At 38.7% G+C, this 14,391-nt stretch overlaps 1 protein-coding gene across 1 annotated transcript in view; it reads right to left on the reverse strand.

Moving 5' to 3' along the window:
• The window catches only part of PCSK1 (proprotein convertase subtilisin/kexin type 1), a 28,842-nt gene extending 15,101 nt beyond the window's left edge, over positions 1-13,741 (reverse strand). The window contains exons 1-6 of the mRNA XM_031557638.1: positions 13,614-13,741; positions 10,394-10,504; positions 8,249-8,395; positions 7,730-7,806; positions 6,227-6,315; positions 1,991-2,163 (exon numbers count right to left, since the gene is read on the reverse strand). Coding sequence (XP_031413498.1) covers positions 1,991-2,163; positions 6,227-6,315; positions 7,730-7,806; positions 8,249-8,395; positions 10,394-10,417 — 510 coding nt within the window. The 5' untranslated portion in view covers positions 10,418-10,504; positions 13,614-13,741. The remainder of the gene's footprint in view (positions 1-1,990; positions 2,164-6,226; positions 6,316-7,729; positions 7,807-8,248; positions 8,396-10,393; positions 10,505-13,613) is intronic.
• Positions 13,742-14,391: the final 650 nt, after the last annotated feature.

Raw genomic sequence — 14,391 nt, forward strand, 5'->3', positions numbered from 1 at the left:
CTTTCCCTTTTCCTTTCTTCCCTTCCCTTCTCTTTCCCCTCTCCCTCTCCCTCGCCCTCTCCCTCTCCCTTTCCAGTTCATCAGGAGTTATTTCATTTGCACTTGAATTGTGGGTAACCAGTGAAAATTATATACTTAATATGACTCTTCCACCATTATTTTTTTGTAATAAAGTCTTTCATTGTTAGCACTCGCTGAAAAACAGAAAACCAATAAGCACATCTGGCTGAAAACCCTCCCTTCTCTTACAAATCCATGAACCAGCACCAGCAATCTCAGGATGTAATTATTCTCACTCCATGCTTGGGCCTTCAGTGTGTAATAAGGTACCAACAGCTAACAACTGATACTGACAGCTGACAATAGAGTGCTGCAGCAGCATGTGAACCATCACAGCTATCACAGAGAAAGCATACGCCAGCTATTCAATTCAGTCTTATGCTGACATAGTCCTTTAGAGGAGACAATACATTTTGTGTGAGGAGCAAAAGTTTGTATTTTATTATTTATTAATATATGTATATTCACTGGAACCTGCAGTAAAAATACATTCCCGCTCAGATGAGATTTATTCATGCTAGCACTGAGTGATATTGGCAGCACTTAAAACATTAAAAATAAAGAAAACAAAACAAAAGCTGCACTCTTTTTGATACAGTTGCAAAAATATGCAGGACAACCAACATCCGTTACAGAAAATGAGATAATATTTTGTTTTGAGAATCAAGGCTGCAATCCAGACAGGCAATGATATATGTAAACAGGTGTTTGATTTCTGCTGGAGTGCTCCTAATGGCTCCCAGATGCTTACGGCTATGCACATGCTTAAGTGCTTTACTGGGCCAGCAATAAAGGGGTCAGGAATTAAACTTAACTTTGTTGGCAATCCCATCTGTAAGTAACTTGATGGGGAATGAAGAGCATTCAGATCCTTGCCAGAAGAAGCCTGACAAATTAATGGGTAAATCTGATCTCCTCTTTAAACAAAACAAGCTGGGGGGGGAAGGAGGGGGAAGAAGAACCATTCTTTACCAAATAACCTGTTTTTTTTTCCAAGTAAAACCATTGAACACTGGTTCCCTAACTGCTGCTTTTCGCTATTCTTCTTGCCGTGTACATCTGGACTGAGATGCTTGTTATCACAAACCCATTCCTCAACCTCTACTCTTCCCTCAGAGCATGTCACCTATCAGACTTGCCTTTTTTTCTTCTCTCCTGTCTGCTCTGTTTCCAGTATCCTCTTTTGCTCTGCTCCTGTCCTTCATGCGTTCTCCATTTTCCTCCTTTCTTGACTCTGATTCACATTTCCTTTCTATATTAGTGCCTGTCCATCTTTAGATATCTTTTCACCTAACTGGTAAGAGCAAGAGTACCTTTTTGATAGATCTTCAGTAGCTCTGTTAGTATCTCACTTATCATCCAATGAGATCAAAAAAGCATAACAAAAAAAACACAGCAACTTGTAAAACCATTGTTTCCATTACTCTTCATTATGCGTTTTTGCTATCTTCACTTTAATTGGAATGTGATATGCATTTATTTATAAGCTAATGCAACTAACACTATACAAACCCATCTACAGGGCACTAAAATGCATCAGTATTTCATAAGCAAAATATTCATGAAGCAGAAATTTTGTATTAAATTTTTATAGGCTTTCAGTGAAGAAATCCAATTACTGTTCAGTGCAAAATAAGTGGCAGAGAAGGGTGGGGGTTGGGTGAGATAGAGGCAGCAGAAGTAAGGATGGAAGAAGAAAGCTTATCTGTAGATAATATCAGCTAAAACAAGCTTAAGAAGGCTCTAATCGCACCTTTTTGAAAGTCATGTTCTAGCTGGTAATTTCTGACCAGTACTATTAAAATGTCTGTTCTGCTTTTCAGTTATGTGAATAGAGCACAAATCATTTTCATTTCCTGCCTGAGATAAATCATTTTAAAATTCTGTCCTCTGCCACATTGTATTGTATTTTTTTTTCATAAAATCATACCTGTTTTATCCCATACTCAAAAGCTTTCTGTGCCAGTCTCCCAGGTCCCTCAACAGTTTTACCATCATCATTTGGGCCCCAGCTTGCACTGTAAATATCCACGTGTTCCGGATTGAAACCAATTGAACTGGCCTCAATAGCATCAGTGACTATTCCATCCAGCATGCGTATACCTTAACAAAGAAAAACAAGCACACTGTTTTTAATTTCTGTTTCCCTCTTCTTCTTTGTTACCTGACTGTTGCATTTCCAGCAAAATTAATCTAAACAACTGCACCATAGTCTGTTGCTATTCATTTAAATAATACTCAGGTCAGTGCAAAACAGTACACTTATCCTTTTTGCAGAGCTTGGGACTTTCTATACACATTGAAAAAAAAAAACAAACCAAACCTAAAATCTTGATTGCACCTTACTGACTTCTTTTTCTCTTTTTGCAGAAAGTCAAGATGATGTTCTATTTAGTATTCCTGTTTTCTTGTTATTACATTGAGCTTTTTTTATTTAATTCTTTTCCTACTATGTCTGCAAAAGACTTCTTCACTGAAATGGCTATTGTATCATTAAAACTACATAGGTTTTACCAACACTATTTTTAAGAGTTAATTATGACTGTGCCGTCTGATACACTCGGTCCTCTCTGCCATTAAGCTTGAACTGTCTTTGTGATCCTATTTCACCAGTTCTTCATTCTTCATGACAAAATATTCTCATTGCTGTTTTAATACCACATTTTTTCCCCACTGTGAGCAATCCAGAGAGACTAGTGATATCTAGCCATTAACATTTTATTAGGAACTCCTGATCTAATCTTCAGAGCAAGCTTGAGATCAGTGGTACTTAAAATTCAGCAGCAGACAGTGGCTCATCAGCACCAGATCTTTCGCTCTGCAAACTCTGGCCCTGAAATAGGATTGCTATCACTGTCCAGGACTGGATGAGGAAAGAAACAGCAGCAGTCTGGTAACCTTCCCACTGTGCTAAGCTTCTCCCAGCAACAGTAGCAATAGACGAGCGACAGGAGTCAGGACTCAGCCCATTTTCAACAAATAAATATTCTCCTGAACCTGCCAAGCTTATACTACAGCAGTATGAGTACTATAGAATTATGTGTACTCATTTCCTAGTATTTTCCACTAAATGGGAATTTTTCCAAAGCACATCAAGAAGAATGTGATTGTTCTAGAAAAATGAAAAAGAATCTATGTGTGTCATTCTTCCTTTTCACTACTAATCATTACAAAAGCATAACTTTGTGCACAGAGATGAACCCCAAGACTCCTAAAATCATTTAAATAATAAAGCTCAGCTTTCTCACAATAATATTTACAAGGGGAACTTACAAGCAAGAGGGAGAACTACTTTTTACACAGTCTAGTCGTAATAGAACAAGAGGGAATTATTTTAAACTAAAAGAGGAAAGATTTAGATTAGATGTGAGAAGAAACTTAGAAACTTCTTTACTCAGAAGGCGGTGAGGCCCTGGCACAGCTGCCCAGAGAAGCTGTGGTGCCCAATTCGTGAAGGCATTCAAGGCCAGGTTGGATGGGGCCCTGGGCAGCTGAGCTGCTGGGGGGCAGCCCTGCCCATGGCACGGGTTGGGGCTGGGTGGGCTTTATGCTTCCTTCCAACTCAAACCATTATATGATTCTATGGTTAGTTCACGTTAATAAGTGGCAAAAAAGAGACAAGGGAGTTGTTAATTTGCTCAACTACTGATACCACTATCACTCATAAAGCTGAGAAAAGGATCAAGGTATATCCTGTGCCTCAGGTTCTAAAAATACCACTTACCCTCCAGAGGCTTAAGCTTGTAACATTTTGAACACTCCTATTTCAGGTGGCTTAGAATTGTGAGATTCAGTCATAGCAGTGCACTGTGAGCAAAGATCTGCCTGTGTGAAAATGACTGAAAGCTATGGGCACTGGGTTGTAACACCATGAGATAGTGGGAAAGCGGAGAACAGTATAAGATATTTCCCAAACAAACCAAGCCAACGCAACTGACAAATAATGTAGCAAGGAATAAAACAAGATCACTGGTAACACATTGATAAAAATGGCTCAAGAAAAAAAAATGAATCATTGCCTTGTTTTTGTAATCTCCAGAAATGCTGCATGTTTAAGCCAACCCAGAGATTTGATGACTGCAGTAATATTTCCCTAAGCAGATTCCAATGATCTGCTCTTGCATAAATTCTTCCGCATGCCTTCTCTCATCACCAGTCCCACAAATTGAAAAGCAGGCAAAGCCCAAGGTAATTTCAGAGATGTATATACATTTGCATGGCAGAAGATTATTCTTAGCAACAGATCACTATGTGAGAACTCTCAGCCTAGTCCTTTGTAATATGGAGCTTCTTCATCATTTGATTTCCATGGTACCACCAGAGAAATGCTGTAGTATGGTGTGATGGTTAGATATGCATGAAGATATATAAACCTTGCTTTACTCCAAATATACACACGTTTCTCAGCTCTATCGAAAGCAAGAGGTTCATGTTAAAAGAAACTGAAAGGTGTCACTTTTACAATTGACATTAGTAAGCATTTGCTTCATACCATACAAAGAAAAGCTTCACAGATACAAGCTCTTGAAAAGACTCATGTAGATTTCAGAACAGGGCCAGACATTAGCATGACAAATTAGAACACCCAAGATTGTTAGTATTTTTAGTTAGTATTTTCATGGAAAATAAAGAATTATGAATTGATGATTTTATATTAGGACAAAGTTAAAGCAGTCTCTGCTGTTGAAGGTCAGAGAATAGCATACTCCAAGTGTCAGTCTCTTTCTCTAAAGCATATATTCCTGACTATCAGAGAGAATGCAGTGGCTCTGGACCACTGGATTCATGCAGCATGGCAAGTGATACAAGGTCCTTAAAAAAGCCATCCTGAACTAACATCAAATAAAAGTGTGAAATGCATCATTTCACGCACTTAAAAATAAAACAAACAAACAAATAAACAAACAACAACAACAACAAAACTGTAAAGAAATAAATCCTGCGTAGCTCCCATCTCAAAAAAGCCCTCCAGTGACCACTCAGAGCAAATTCTAAATGTAGGTAATTCTTTGAAGACTCCTTCTATTGCTCTTTGAATGAGTTTTTGTTATATTCCTAACATAATTGGGGTAGCCATGTAGACCAGCTTACAATTTATTTCAACTTTCCTAATTTTCTCCTTCCTTGTCTAATTACAAGCAGATTTCTGGGATTTGGAGTGCTGGATTGCTTTTCCTCCTGTTATTTTCCTTTTGGAGATAAATCACCCAGCACAGATTTCTAATACGCATTTGCAAATGAAAACTCTGGAAAAACCTTCTGTGTAGATGTAAGTACCTTAAAATAGTGACACAGCAGGAGTTCAGACATCACTACAGCTTCATCCATTTTGCCTTGCTTTGAAAATCTGGCATCTTCATCTTGTGAGTGAGATATTTTATTTAAACAGAGCATGACAGCATAATGCATTGTGGCAAACGTAGAATGCAAAGCTGACAGCTCAGCAGAGTAAATGGGAACCTATGAACGTGAGACTAAAATGGTTGGAATGGCAGTTAAAGGTGTCAATTGCCACTTAACATCCCTTTGTTTAAAAGAAAAAATGGAAAAACCAGGACTGTAACAAGTATCTTCCTCTGAGCTAAATAACCATTTACCATTGATACTTCAATCATAACTATTTCATAAATCACTAATGGATTAAACTTTTAATCACCTCTTCAAAAAATGAAAATACTGACTGATGGACAAGAATAAATATCTATTTTCAAAATTAATTTATGATGATAATAACCACAGCACTATGAGTATCTGGACTGACATGACTTTTTGAAAGTAAGTGTGTAGATGGAAATAATATGCTGTAAGCAAAGGTGGCTATAAATTTAGATGTATTTTCTTCTATTCTTCTCAAATCCTTCTCCTCTCCCATGCCATCTTCTCCCAAAATAACCAGCTATAAGAAGTGAATCTGTCATTCTTTTAGAGAAACAGTCTTATCTGTGGGTACAAAACAGATTGTTTTTACTATCCATATTATTATTTTCTTGTTATTATTTTCTTGTTACATATTATGTGATTTACCTATACTGAAGTGAAAACAGAATCCAGAAAATATGTTGGAATTTAAGAAACAGTGTCACTCTATCCTGTAGCCTGTAACTGCAAGAGTGATGCTTCCTGGTTTCCATTCACATCAGACATCTCACTATTCTTAGTTTCTTACCTCCAACTTTAGAATTGTAGGCTACTCCAACTCCACATTTTCTATTGTTGGCTTGCATGGCAATTTCTCCTGCACACCGTGTTCCATGCCTGGATAAATATAGCAAGAATAAATGACTTCTCATAACCTAGACACTTCCATGTAACATATACAAAAACTCATCAGTGACTTTCTTGATGTGGTGGATGTCTTGAACTGAATGCAATCAGCTATTGAACAGCTTTGGTATTGTATTCACATTATACAGAAATATTTGTTTGCCTTAGACTTCAGTCTCTATAATTTTACATATCCACTGATTGACTGTTTTTTTCCCCACACCATGATTTATGCTGTTGTGGATGCTATCATACTCTTTGACAGACAATAAAGAACCAGTGCTTTGGTTTCTTACTGCATCTTCATTGAATAGTGGCATCCCAATTGGTTTAATAAATTGACTTATTCTTCACACCAAATTTTAAATAAATTTTAAATTTAAATTTTAAACTCTTTTCTCCTTCTGAAGGACAAAATCCTCACAGGACTACTATGAATACTCCCACAGTAATAGATCCACTGTGATGTCTCACTGAGAACCAGAGTGGTAGATCAAGAGAATTCCCCACTCTTTCCAAGACGCACAAGTCCACAAAACAAAGTTGCTGGTGCCTGTGTTCAAACTTTCTGAAACTTCCTAAGTTATCACCTTGAAGATGCTCAGGCCAAAACTGGTCTAAAATGCTTCCAGACACATTTTACCTGAAAGATTTTCCAGGAAGTGAATGTAACCTTCTTCACAGTCACAGTCACATACAAGAGGATGAAGTCAGAAGCATGACTGCACCTGTCCATTTGCACTGAGCTAGAATACATACTATTAGCCCAGAAGATACTGACAAAGTCACAAACAGTGTCCTAAGGTACAAGAAATGACCAGATGGGATGAGATTTTTTGGGCAGATTTCTAGATTCCTCTAAAAAACAGTATCTTACAGAGTCCTTCACAAGAGATGTATTTTAAGTTTCCCAGTACAAAGCAGGGAAAGTCAAAATCTGCTTAAGTAGATATTATTCTACAAACACACAAGGGGATATGAACAGATTTTTCTGTTCAACTTACAGAAATATATCAGACTTTACACATACTGTGATATGGAAAAACTCATTACGTGAAAATTTAATTTCTTTAATTTCCAGTGTCTGTGAAAACATTTGTGTGAATGAAAATACTGGAGGTTCTGTCTGAAACACTTTTTTACTGAGTCTCCATCCTCGGAGCACTCAAAAAGCTTCTGGACAAAATTCTGGGCAACCATCTCAAAGGGTATCTCACAGAGCAGGGCTTGTACTGAACTGGTCCAGAGATTCCTTCCAATCTCAACCATTCCCTGATTCTGTGGCACAAATTTTCCTTTCATATATAACTGCAATAGGGGTCATACATACTTCCACACTTGCAAGTTATAACATACAAAGTACTGCACTGTTTAATTCTCTTCACACAACTGGGAGGTTACTCACTTGTTTTCGTTTGTTGGGTCATATCTAGGAAATGGATCGTGGTCATTGTCATTGAAATCATAACTTGCCTTTGGATCCTGCATTTAAAATAACAGAATTAATTGGGACAACTAGGAAATAGATTTTTAAATGTGTAACAAAATGGGTTCTAGAGCCTATATTTATTATTGTACATTGGTGAGCTTCATACTGGCAGCAATCAAGTACAAAGAATTTGATGAACATTAACAATTCCATAAATTTTTCATGGAGCTTTAATAATTTAGCATTAAACCACTGTATACAAACATGTACACAACTAAATCCACTGAGAAAAAAAGAAGTTACCTTTGCTAAATAACATTCAACTTCCTATGACACAGTCCAGTTTCCAAATAATGCCTGAGTCAAACATTTTGTTCTCTGTAATGTAGGAGCTGCCTTACAGAACAGAGAGCAAGATGGAGACAGCAAGAGCATCTGCATATCAAATTTACAATTAGTTAACCTACTCAACAGCAATCTAATGCCCAAACTTACATAGTTGGAGTAGATGTCAGTGTGATTCCACTCCAATCCATCATCTAATACTGTGATGACAACACCCTTGCCTGTAATCCCTTTTTGCCACACAGGAATAACGTGGAGATCCAGTTTGGGAAGAGATGGAGTTATTCTTGTATCTTGCTGAGGAACAGAATGGATTACAAATGTGTTAATATTTGCATCCACTCACAACACACAGATTCGAAGACATATTCTAAAGGTTCTTTAAACCATTCCAGGCTGAATGTGTATATTTTGTTCAAACTTTGAAGAAATAAAACAAAAACCTGTAGTATGTTCAAATACCTGTAGTACCAAAAGACAGCACCCCGGTTACCTGAAGCTTCCACCTCTGAATAAAAGGCATCTTGTTTTTATTAGAGGTACACAACAGAAAGATGGTAATGGTAGAGACATAGCCATGATCCTTGGAAAGCTGAGAGATTAATAATCAGACCTACTAACTGTTCTTTTCTCCTGATGAGAAGACAGTAAGTAGCCCACAGCACAGTAAGCTGTATTTTCTCCAAACATGTTTTCTCCTTTGAAGTTCAAGTTAGCCAGAGAAGAATAATTAATGGCTAAAACAATTAAGGCAGCCGTTTGGCTAGGAACAACTGTGCTGAATCACAACTTTCTGTTTACTACCCTCATTACTGTTCCTGTGGTAAATCAGCTGAAAGCGTGAATCATCTAGAGCTTTCCTTTACACAGCAAGTGGAAGTGCTCTCAGAAGAGCATTTCCTAAGCAGGTCATTTTTCCTCTCTAATATTAAATGTGCAGTACATACAGTGAATTTTGAAGCTTTACTTATTACACTATAAAAACGGAGTCATAAAACCCAGCACTTTGTGTTTTCCTGTGCATATTAACTTAGTGATCACAGGTTTTTAATTTCTTTGTTTCCCAGAGAATATTGGACAAAATGTGAGGCTCAGAGGAAGAAATACGTTACGGCAATTTTTTCAATTTTTACTTTATTTTCTGACTGCTGCTATGAGGGAATTTTTGAAGTTTCAAGCTTTCTTCTCTAGAATCTATAAAAAAACATTTTTTCCTGGTGTTGGTTGAAGGCACACAGAATTGAAGTTAGAAACTGTTGTCATTAATCAGATAATAAGTAATTTACCACAAGGCAAGGATAGATTTTGGAAGAAACTATTTGATGCATTTATGCACTTAGTCAGAAAAAATTAATGTGTACTGCAAACACGAGTAAGTATCGTGCTTTCTGTTTCTCATATTGGTAAACTGGAGGAAAAAGGAGTGAAAATCACAGGAAGGTGGGAAGTGGAACTATGTCTCTTAGAGAGCAGGACTTTGCTTCTTTCAGAAAAAAGAAAAAAAAAAAAGTTTTTGAACTCTTGTGCTTGTGCTTTTGTCCATTAGTCCATTACAGACATCTTGGATATCTCCTGCTTGGATATCTCCTGCTTCCTATTGAAAACAAGCAAGCACATTCTCAGCTTCAAAGAAAAGTAAAATTCTTAAAAACAACCATTTTCCATGTTGAAAAGAAGTCTGCAGTAATCTTCAAGGAAATATTTTATGCTATGTGTTTTGAAGAAAATAAAGTACTTCCAGTCATTTGGACTGTGTTTGCACTTTGAATATCTTTCTTGCTATACATCTTTTAACCTATCCCCATTCAGAGTGAAAGCACTGACATCTAGACTGCAAGTACAGTGAGATGCCTTGTGGAAATACAGACTTTCAAAAGAAATTTTACAAAATATAAAAGTGATTAACTGTATTTCTGACTTGTTATATTCAAGCTAAAGAGGTCAGATAATTTCTTTTTCTTGAGGTTTTGAACACATGAGCTATACAGAATCTTTTCTACTTACATCCTTGACCAAGAGGTTCAAGGTGCCTGTTATATGTGCATGCATGCCTTTGTTTTCTGCTGGACTATGCTCTCCACACTATCAATTTTAATGAAGGAATATGCACCCAGCTTCAGACATGATAAAGGAACTCTTACATGCTGACAACAAACATTTTTAAGCTAAAGGTAGATTTTAGCTAATATATCGTGTTGTATTATCAACCCCTCGCTCTGTTACTAATAAAATAGTACAGCTGATAGCACAACCAAAATTCATTGCCCCCAATTCCACAATAAGGTAAATTCTTACCAAATACCACTGCTTATTCCACATAGGATCATTGAAGAGATTCTCTGCCGAGTCTGTCACAGCAGCACGCTTAGTTCGCTTTTTTTCATACTGCTGCTCTGCCCATGACACCTGCAGTTATTTACATAGATGCGAGAAGTAAGCAATATACATGGGGACTTTCTTAGCCTAAAGGATAAGGATTTTCCTCACACAGAAAAACGCTGATGCCTAATGCAAAAAAAAAAAGCAATGTCTGATGCAGAGAGGAAGATTATTTATTTCGTAGTACAGTGTACTTCAGGAAAGGGGTGAAATGGTGAAATCACTATGCAGTGCAATTAAAATCATTAAGTAAAAGTTAGCAGTTGAGTCCCAGTTAATGCCAAGCAAAGCTGGCTTTTACATCAAATGTGCAGTATGGTGAGAAGGTTATTGAAGAAGCAAATATACAGCCTGCTTCTTTATCCTACCTTCATTTTAATGCCTATCCACTAGAAGTGGGAGTTCAAAGAAAAGATGAAAGATTATCTCAGGCTTTAGTCTAACAGTCATATCTACAATGTTATCCACAGCCCTGGTAGACCTTCAACTGTCCTTCCCATTTGTGTTTTGAGGTATGATCAGTTATTAAACTATGAATATGGGTCTAATTTCATCACTGGCGTAATTCCACTTAAGGCAACTGAGCCAAAATGTTTCAGTGTGTTTTGTTAATGCATCCTTACACTGAATTGCGTAGCATTTATGCATGAACACAGCATTCTCTAAATCACAGGGCTACATTTTAAAAATGTTTCTCACTCTTGTTCCTTTCAACGCATTACTAAATGCAGTTCAAAACATTCTGATACCCATCTCTGTTGTGTGCTCCTTTTGGAAATGGGAATAAGCGTTACCCACTGCTAGCATGTGGACAGTCACTCTGACACAGACCCAGGTGAGGTTTTCCCAATTTCCTAACAAACAAAGCAAGCTCGTGTTCAGGAGACTGGCAATGTCCTGCTGTGAGCCTCAGGTGGAGACTGCCTTGAATCCAAACCTTTTGCTTTAAACATCTGAATAGATTTCAGCATTTTTGCCTGCTGTAATCCCATAACTTTATGCTCCTGACATACATAACAAGAGTGAGTTGGAAACTATTATAATAAAGACATGTACTTATTTGATTTAAATACTTTTTTTTTTTTGAAGGAGAACTTAATGAGAATTCACCGCAAGAACATAAACCATTAAAAGAGAAGCTACACCAGGCACATATACTGAAGGCTAATGACATTCCCTTTGCAATATATTTAGAGCAAAAACCTCTAAAAAGCACCATTAGTGACAGAAGACAAATATGCCAATGCAGGTGTAAGCATTCTAAATTACATTACTGATACACAAGGCTGTATGTACTTGTGCCCAGGTTACAACAATTACCTTTATCCCTCCTCCATGCCCACAGCAAAGCTTGGCCTCTTCATCAGCCAACAGTAATTAAGAATTGACAGCTTCCATGCTCACCGTTTTTTGATGTGGACAGCTGCTCTGAGGGAAATGAGCTGGAACTACCGAGCACATATGTCTGACAAACAAGCCAAGCGTTTGTCACTCAACAGCTGAGCGAGGTTCAGGGTATCCATCCACTGCAAGAGCAGACGGCCCTCTGCCAGATCTCCACTCACTGGTATGTAAAGGAGTGAAAATGATTAGGATCCAGGTCCCTACTGCAAGAAGTGAGGAAACCACATAACTGTATCCTTTTGAAACATTCAATGCCATCGCCTGTTTTACTACAAGCATTGTGATGCCCATAGCAGATATAAATTTTCAGGTTAGAGGCAAGCTTTGCCTCCCAGCTGTCACTCTTAACGTGCTGTAAGAATCACAAAGGCACTACGTAAAGAAAAGCAGGATTGTCTTCTTTCCCCCTTCCTTTTTTAAGAATGAATTTAAATCTTTTTAATGGGCTGTTGCTCTTTGGAGCAAAGGTCCATGTATAACTACACAGCACTGCATGATTACTTTGTGTTTATATACTTGCATGATGGCATAATTACACCTAATTCATTCACATCGTTAATTTGCATATTAGATGGTAAATAAAAGGGAAATTGGAATAAATTTAACTAATCACTTGCTGCACTGCAAAGCCACTTTTGAAGTCTAAGTATGTAAGTCTACAGCAGTGTATAAATCCTCCAAAAAGACAGAACATCTCAACTTGAAAGGGATCATCCACTCCAACCCCTGGCTCCGCACAGCACACCCAAAAATTAAATACTGTGTCTGAGAGAGCATTAATCAAAATGCTTCCTGAACTCCAGCAGCTTGAGGCAGTTGGTAAGAATTAGAACATACAAACTTTATTGATGCTTACACTGAAATATGGCTTTGAATACCCCCATTTTAGAATGATTTCACCTGAAAGATTTTAACTGCTATAACAGTGTTTGAAAGGAGGTAGATGGGAATGCGCAGCTCTTAATCAGAACACGCAAAACAAATACGCAGCCTTTACCCCTCCCTTAATTCTTCATAAAATCTTTTCTCCCAGGTGACATTTGCATCCAAAAACTTCACTCAGATAACCAATTACTTGCCTTCAAGTGATTTGTCCTTACATGACTCAAAGTGCTCACAATGGAGATTCCTTGACATTTTGGACCACTGCTGAATAAAGCTGATCTGAAATTCAAATGTCAGTGTTCTGATATGCGTCTGATATTGTTTGACAGCATCCTGCTCTGTTCCTTAAATTTGCCACCCACCGCGTTTCCTCACCACATTTATAAACAAAGAAACTTCTCTCTTAAGTGCAGGCAGAGAAATGGGGATCCTGCTCCATGGGTCATGCCTTAGGTAAAGTCCATAGCAACTCCCTTATTTTCCCCACAGTGTTCAATCACATTAAATCAAACCTGATTTCCATAGCAATTGGATTGCATCATTGTTTTTTTTTACTTTAAACTCTGTGGTTCCTCATTCGTATTTTCATCAGCAATGGATCTGAAATTCCAAACCTCTGCAATGCTGCATATCTGAAATCTACAACTGGAAAGTACTTGCAAAAAAAAAGGGGTTGAGAGGATCAGACTCTGCCCATTAATGACAGAATAATTAAGTATTATTCAACACAAGCCAAATGCTGAATGCATCAGACTTGTAAAGCGAGGAAAGTCTGCCAGTGACCTCATCAGGCAGTGGCAATATGCTTCCAGAACGGACGGAGGAGAAGAAGGGATGCAATACTCACCCGCTCGTCATCAGAAAGCCTCTTGGTGATGTGAATAGCACTTCTCCGGGACCGCCGTGGATGGCTCTTATGTCTGAACAGATAGTGATTTTTGAGCGACCCAATCTGCAAGAAAGAGACGCACCTTCACTCTGGAAAGGTGTTTCCTTACAGACAACACATACCAGTACTCACAACCAACAGCACTGTTTTATGCCTGAAAGGGCAAGGAGCCAGCCTTCAGCTGTGTTAATCTGAAGTAAAACCTTACTGAAGTACTTAATGCTTATTACAACCTTATCACTGAAGGTATGGGGGAATGGTTTTATTTACAGTAATGAAGTTGTACTCATTAGTAGCAGAGCAGTCAGCACGGCAGTGCTGCTCCTGCAGTAGTGACCAGCACCACCCCAGACAGACTGAATGACTAGTAAGACAGACCGACAGACTGACTGACACGCTGACTGACTGACAAACTGACAGACCAACTGATAGGCGGACCGACTGACTGATCGACCGACCGGCTGACGGACTGACGGGGACAGCCACGCTCCCACAGGAGAACAGTTCCACCCGCGGTAGTTGGCAGGGCCGCCCCTGCCCGCGGCTCAGGTGCGAGAGCTCCTTGCGGCTCCACGACCCGTGCCGCTCCGGGACCCGCCGAAGGGTCCCGGAGGAGGACCCCGGCCGGAGGAGGGACGGAGCCGTCACCCACGGGCGGTTACTCATCCCTGACAACGCTGACGTCACGGCATCCCGAAAAAGCGCCGGGAGGGCCTGCGGGAGAGCGGCCCCGCGA

This window comes from Meleagris gallopavo, unplaced genomic scaffold (genome assembly GCF_000146605.3).
Source record: "Meleagris gallopavo isolate NT-WF06-2002-E0010 breed Aviagen turkey brand Nicholas breeding stock unplaced genomic scaffold, Turkey_5.1 ChrUn_random_7180001890294, whole genome shotgun sequence".
Taxonomy (NCBI): Eukaryota; Metazoa; Chordata; class Aves; order Galliformes; family Phasianidae; genus Meleagris; species Meleagris gallopavo.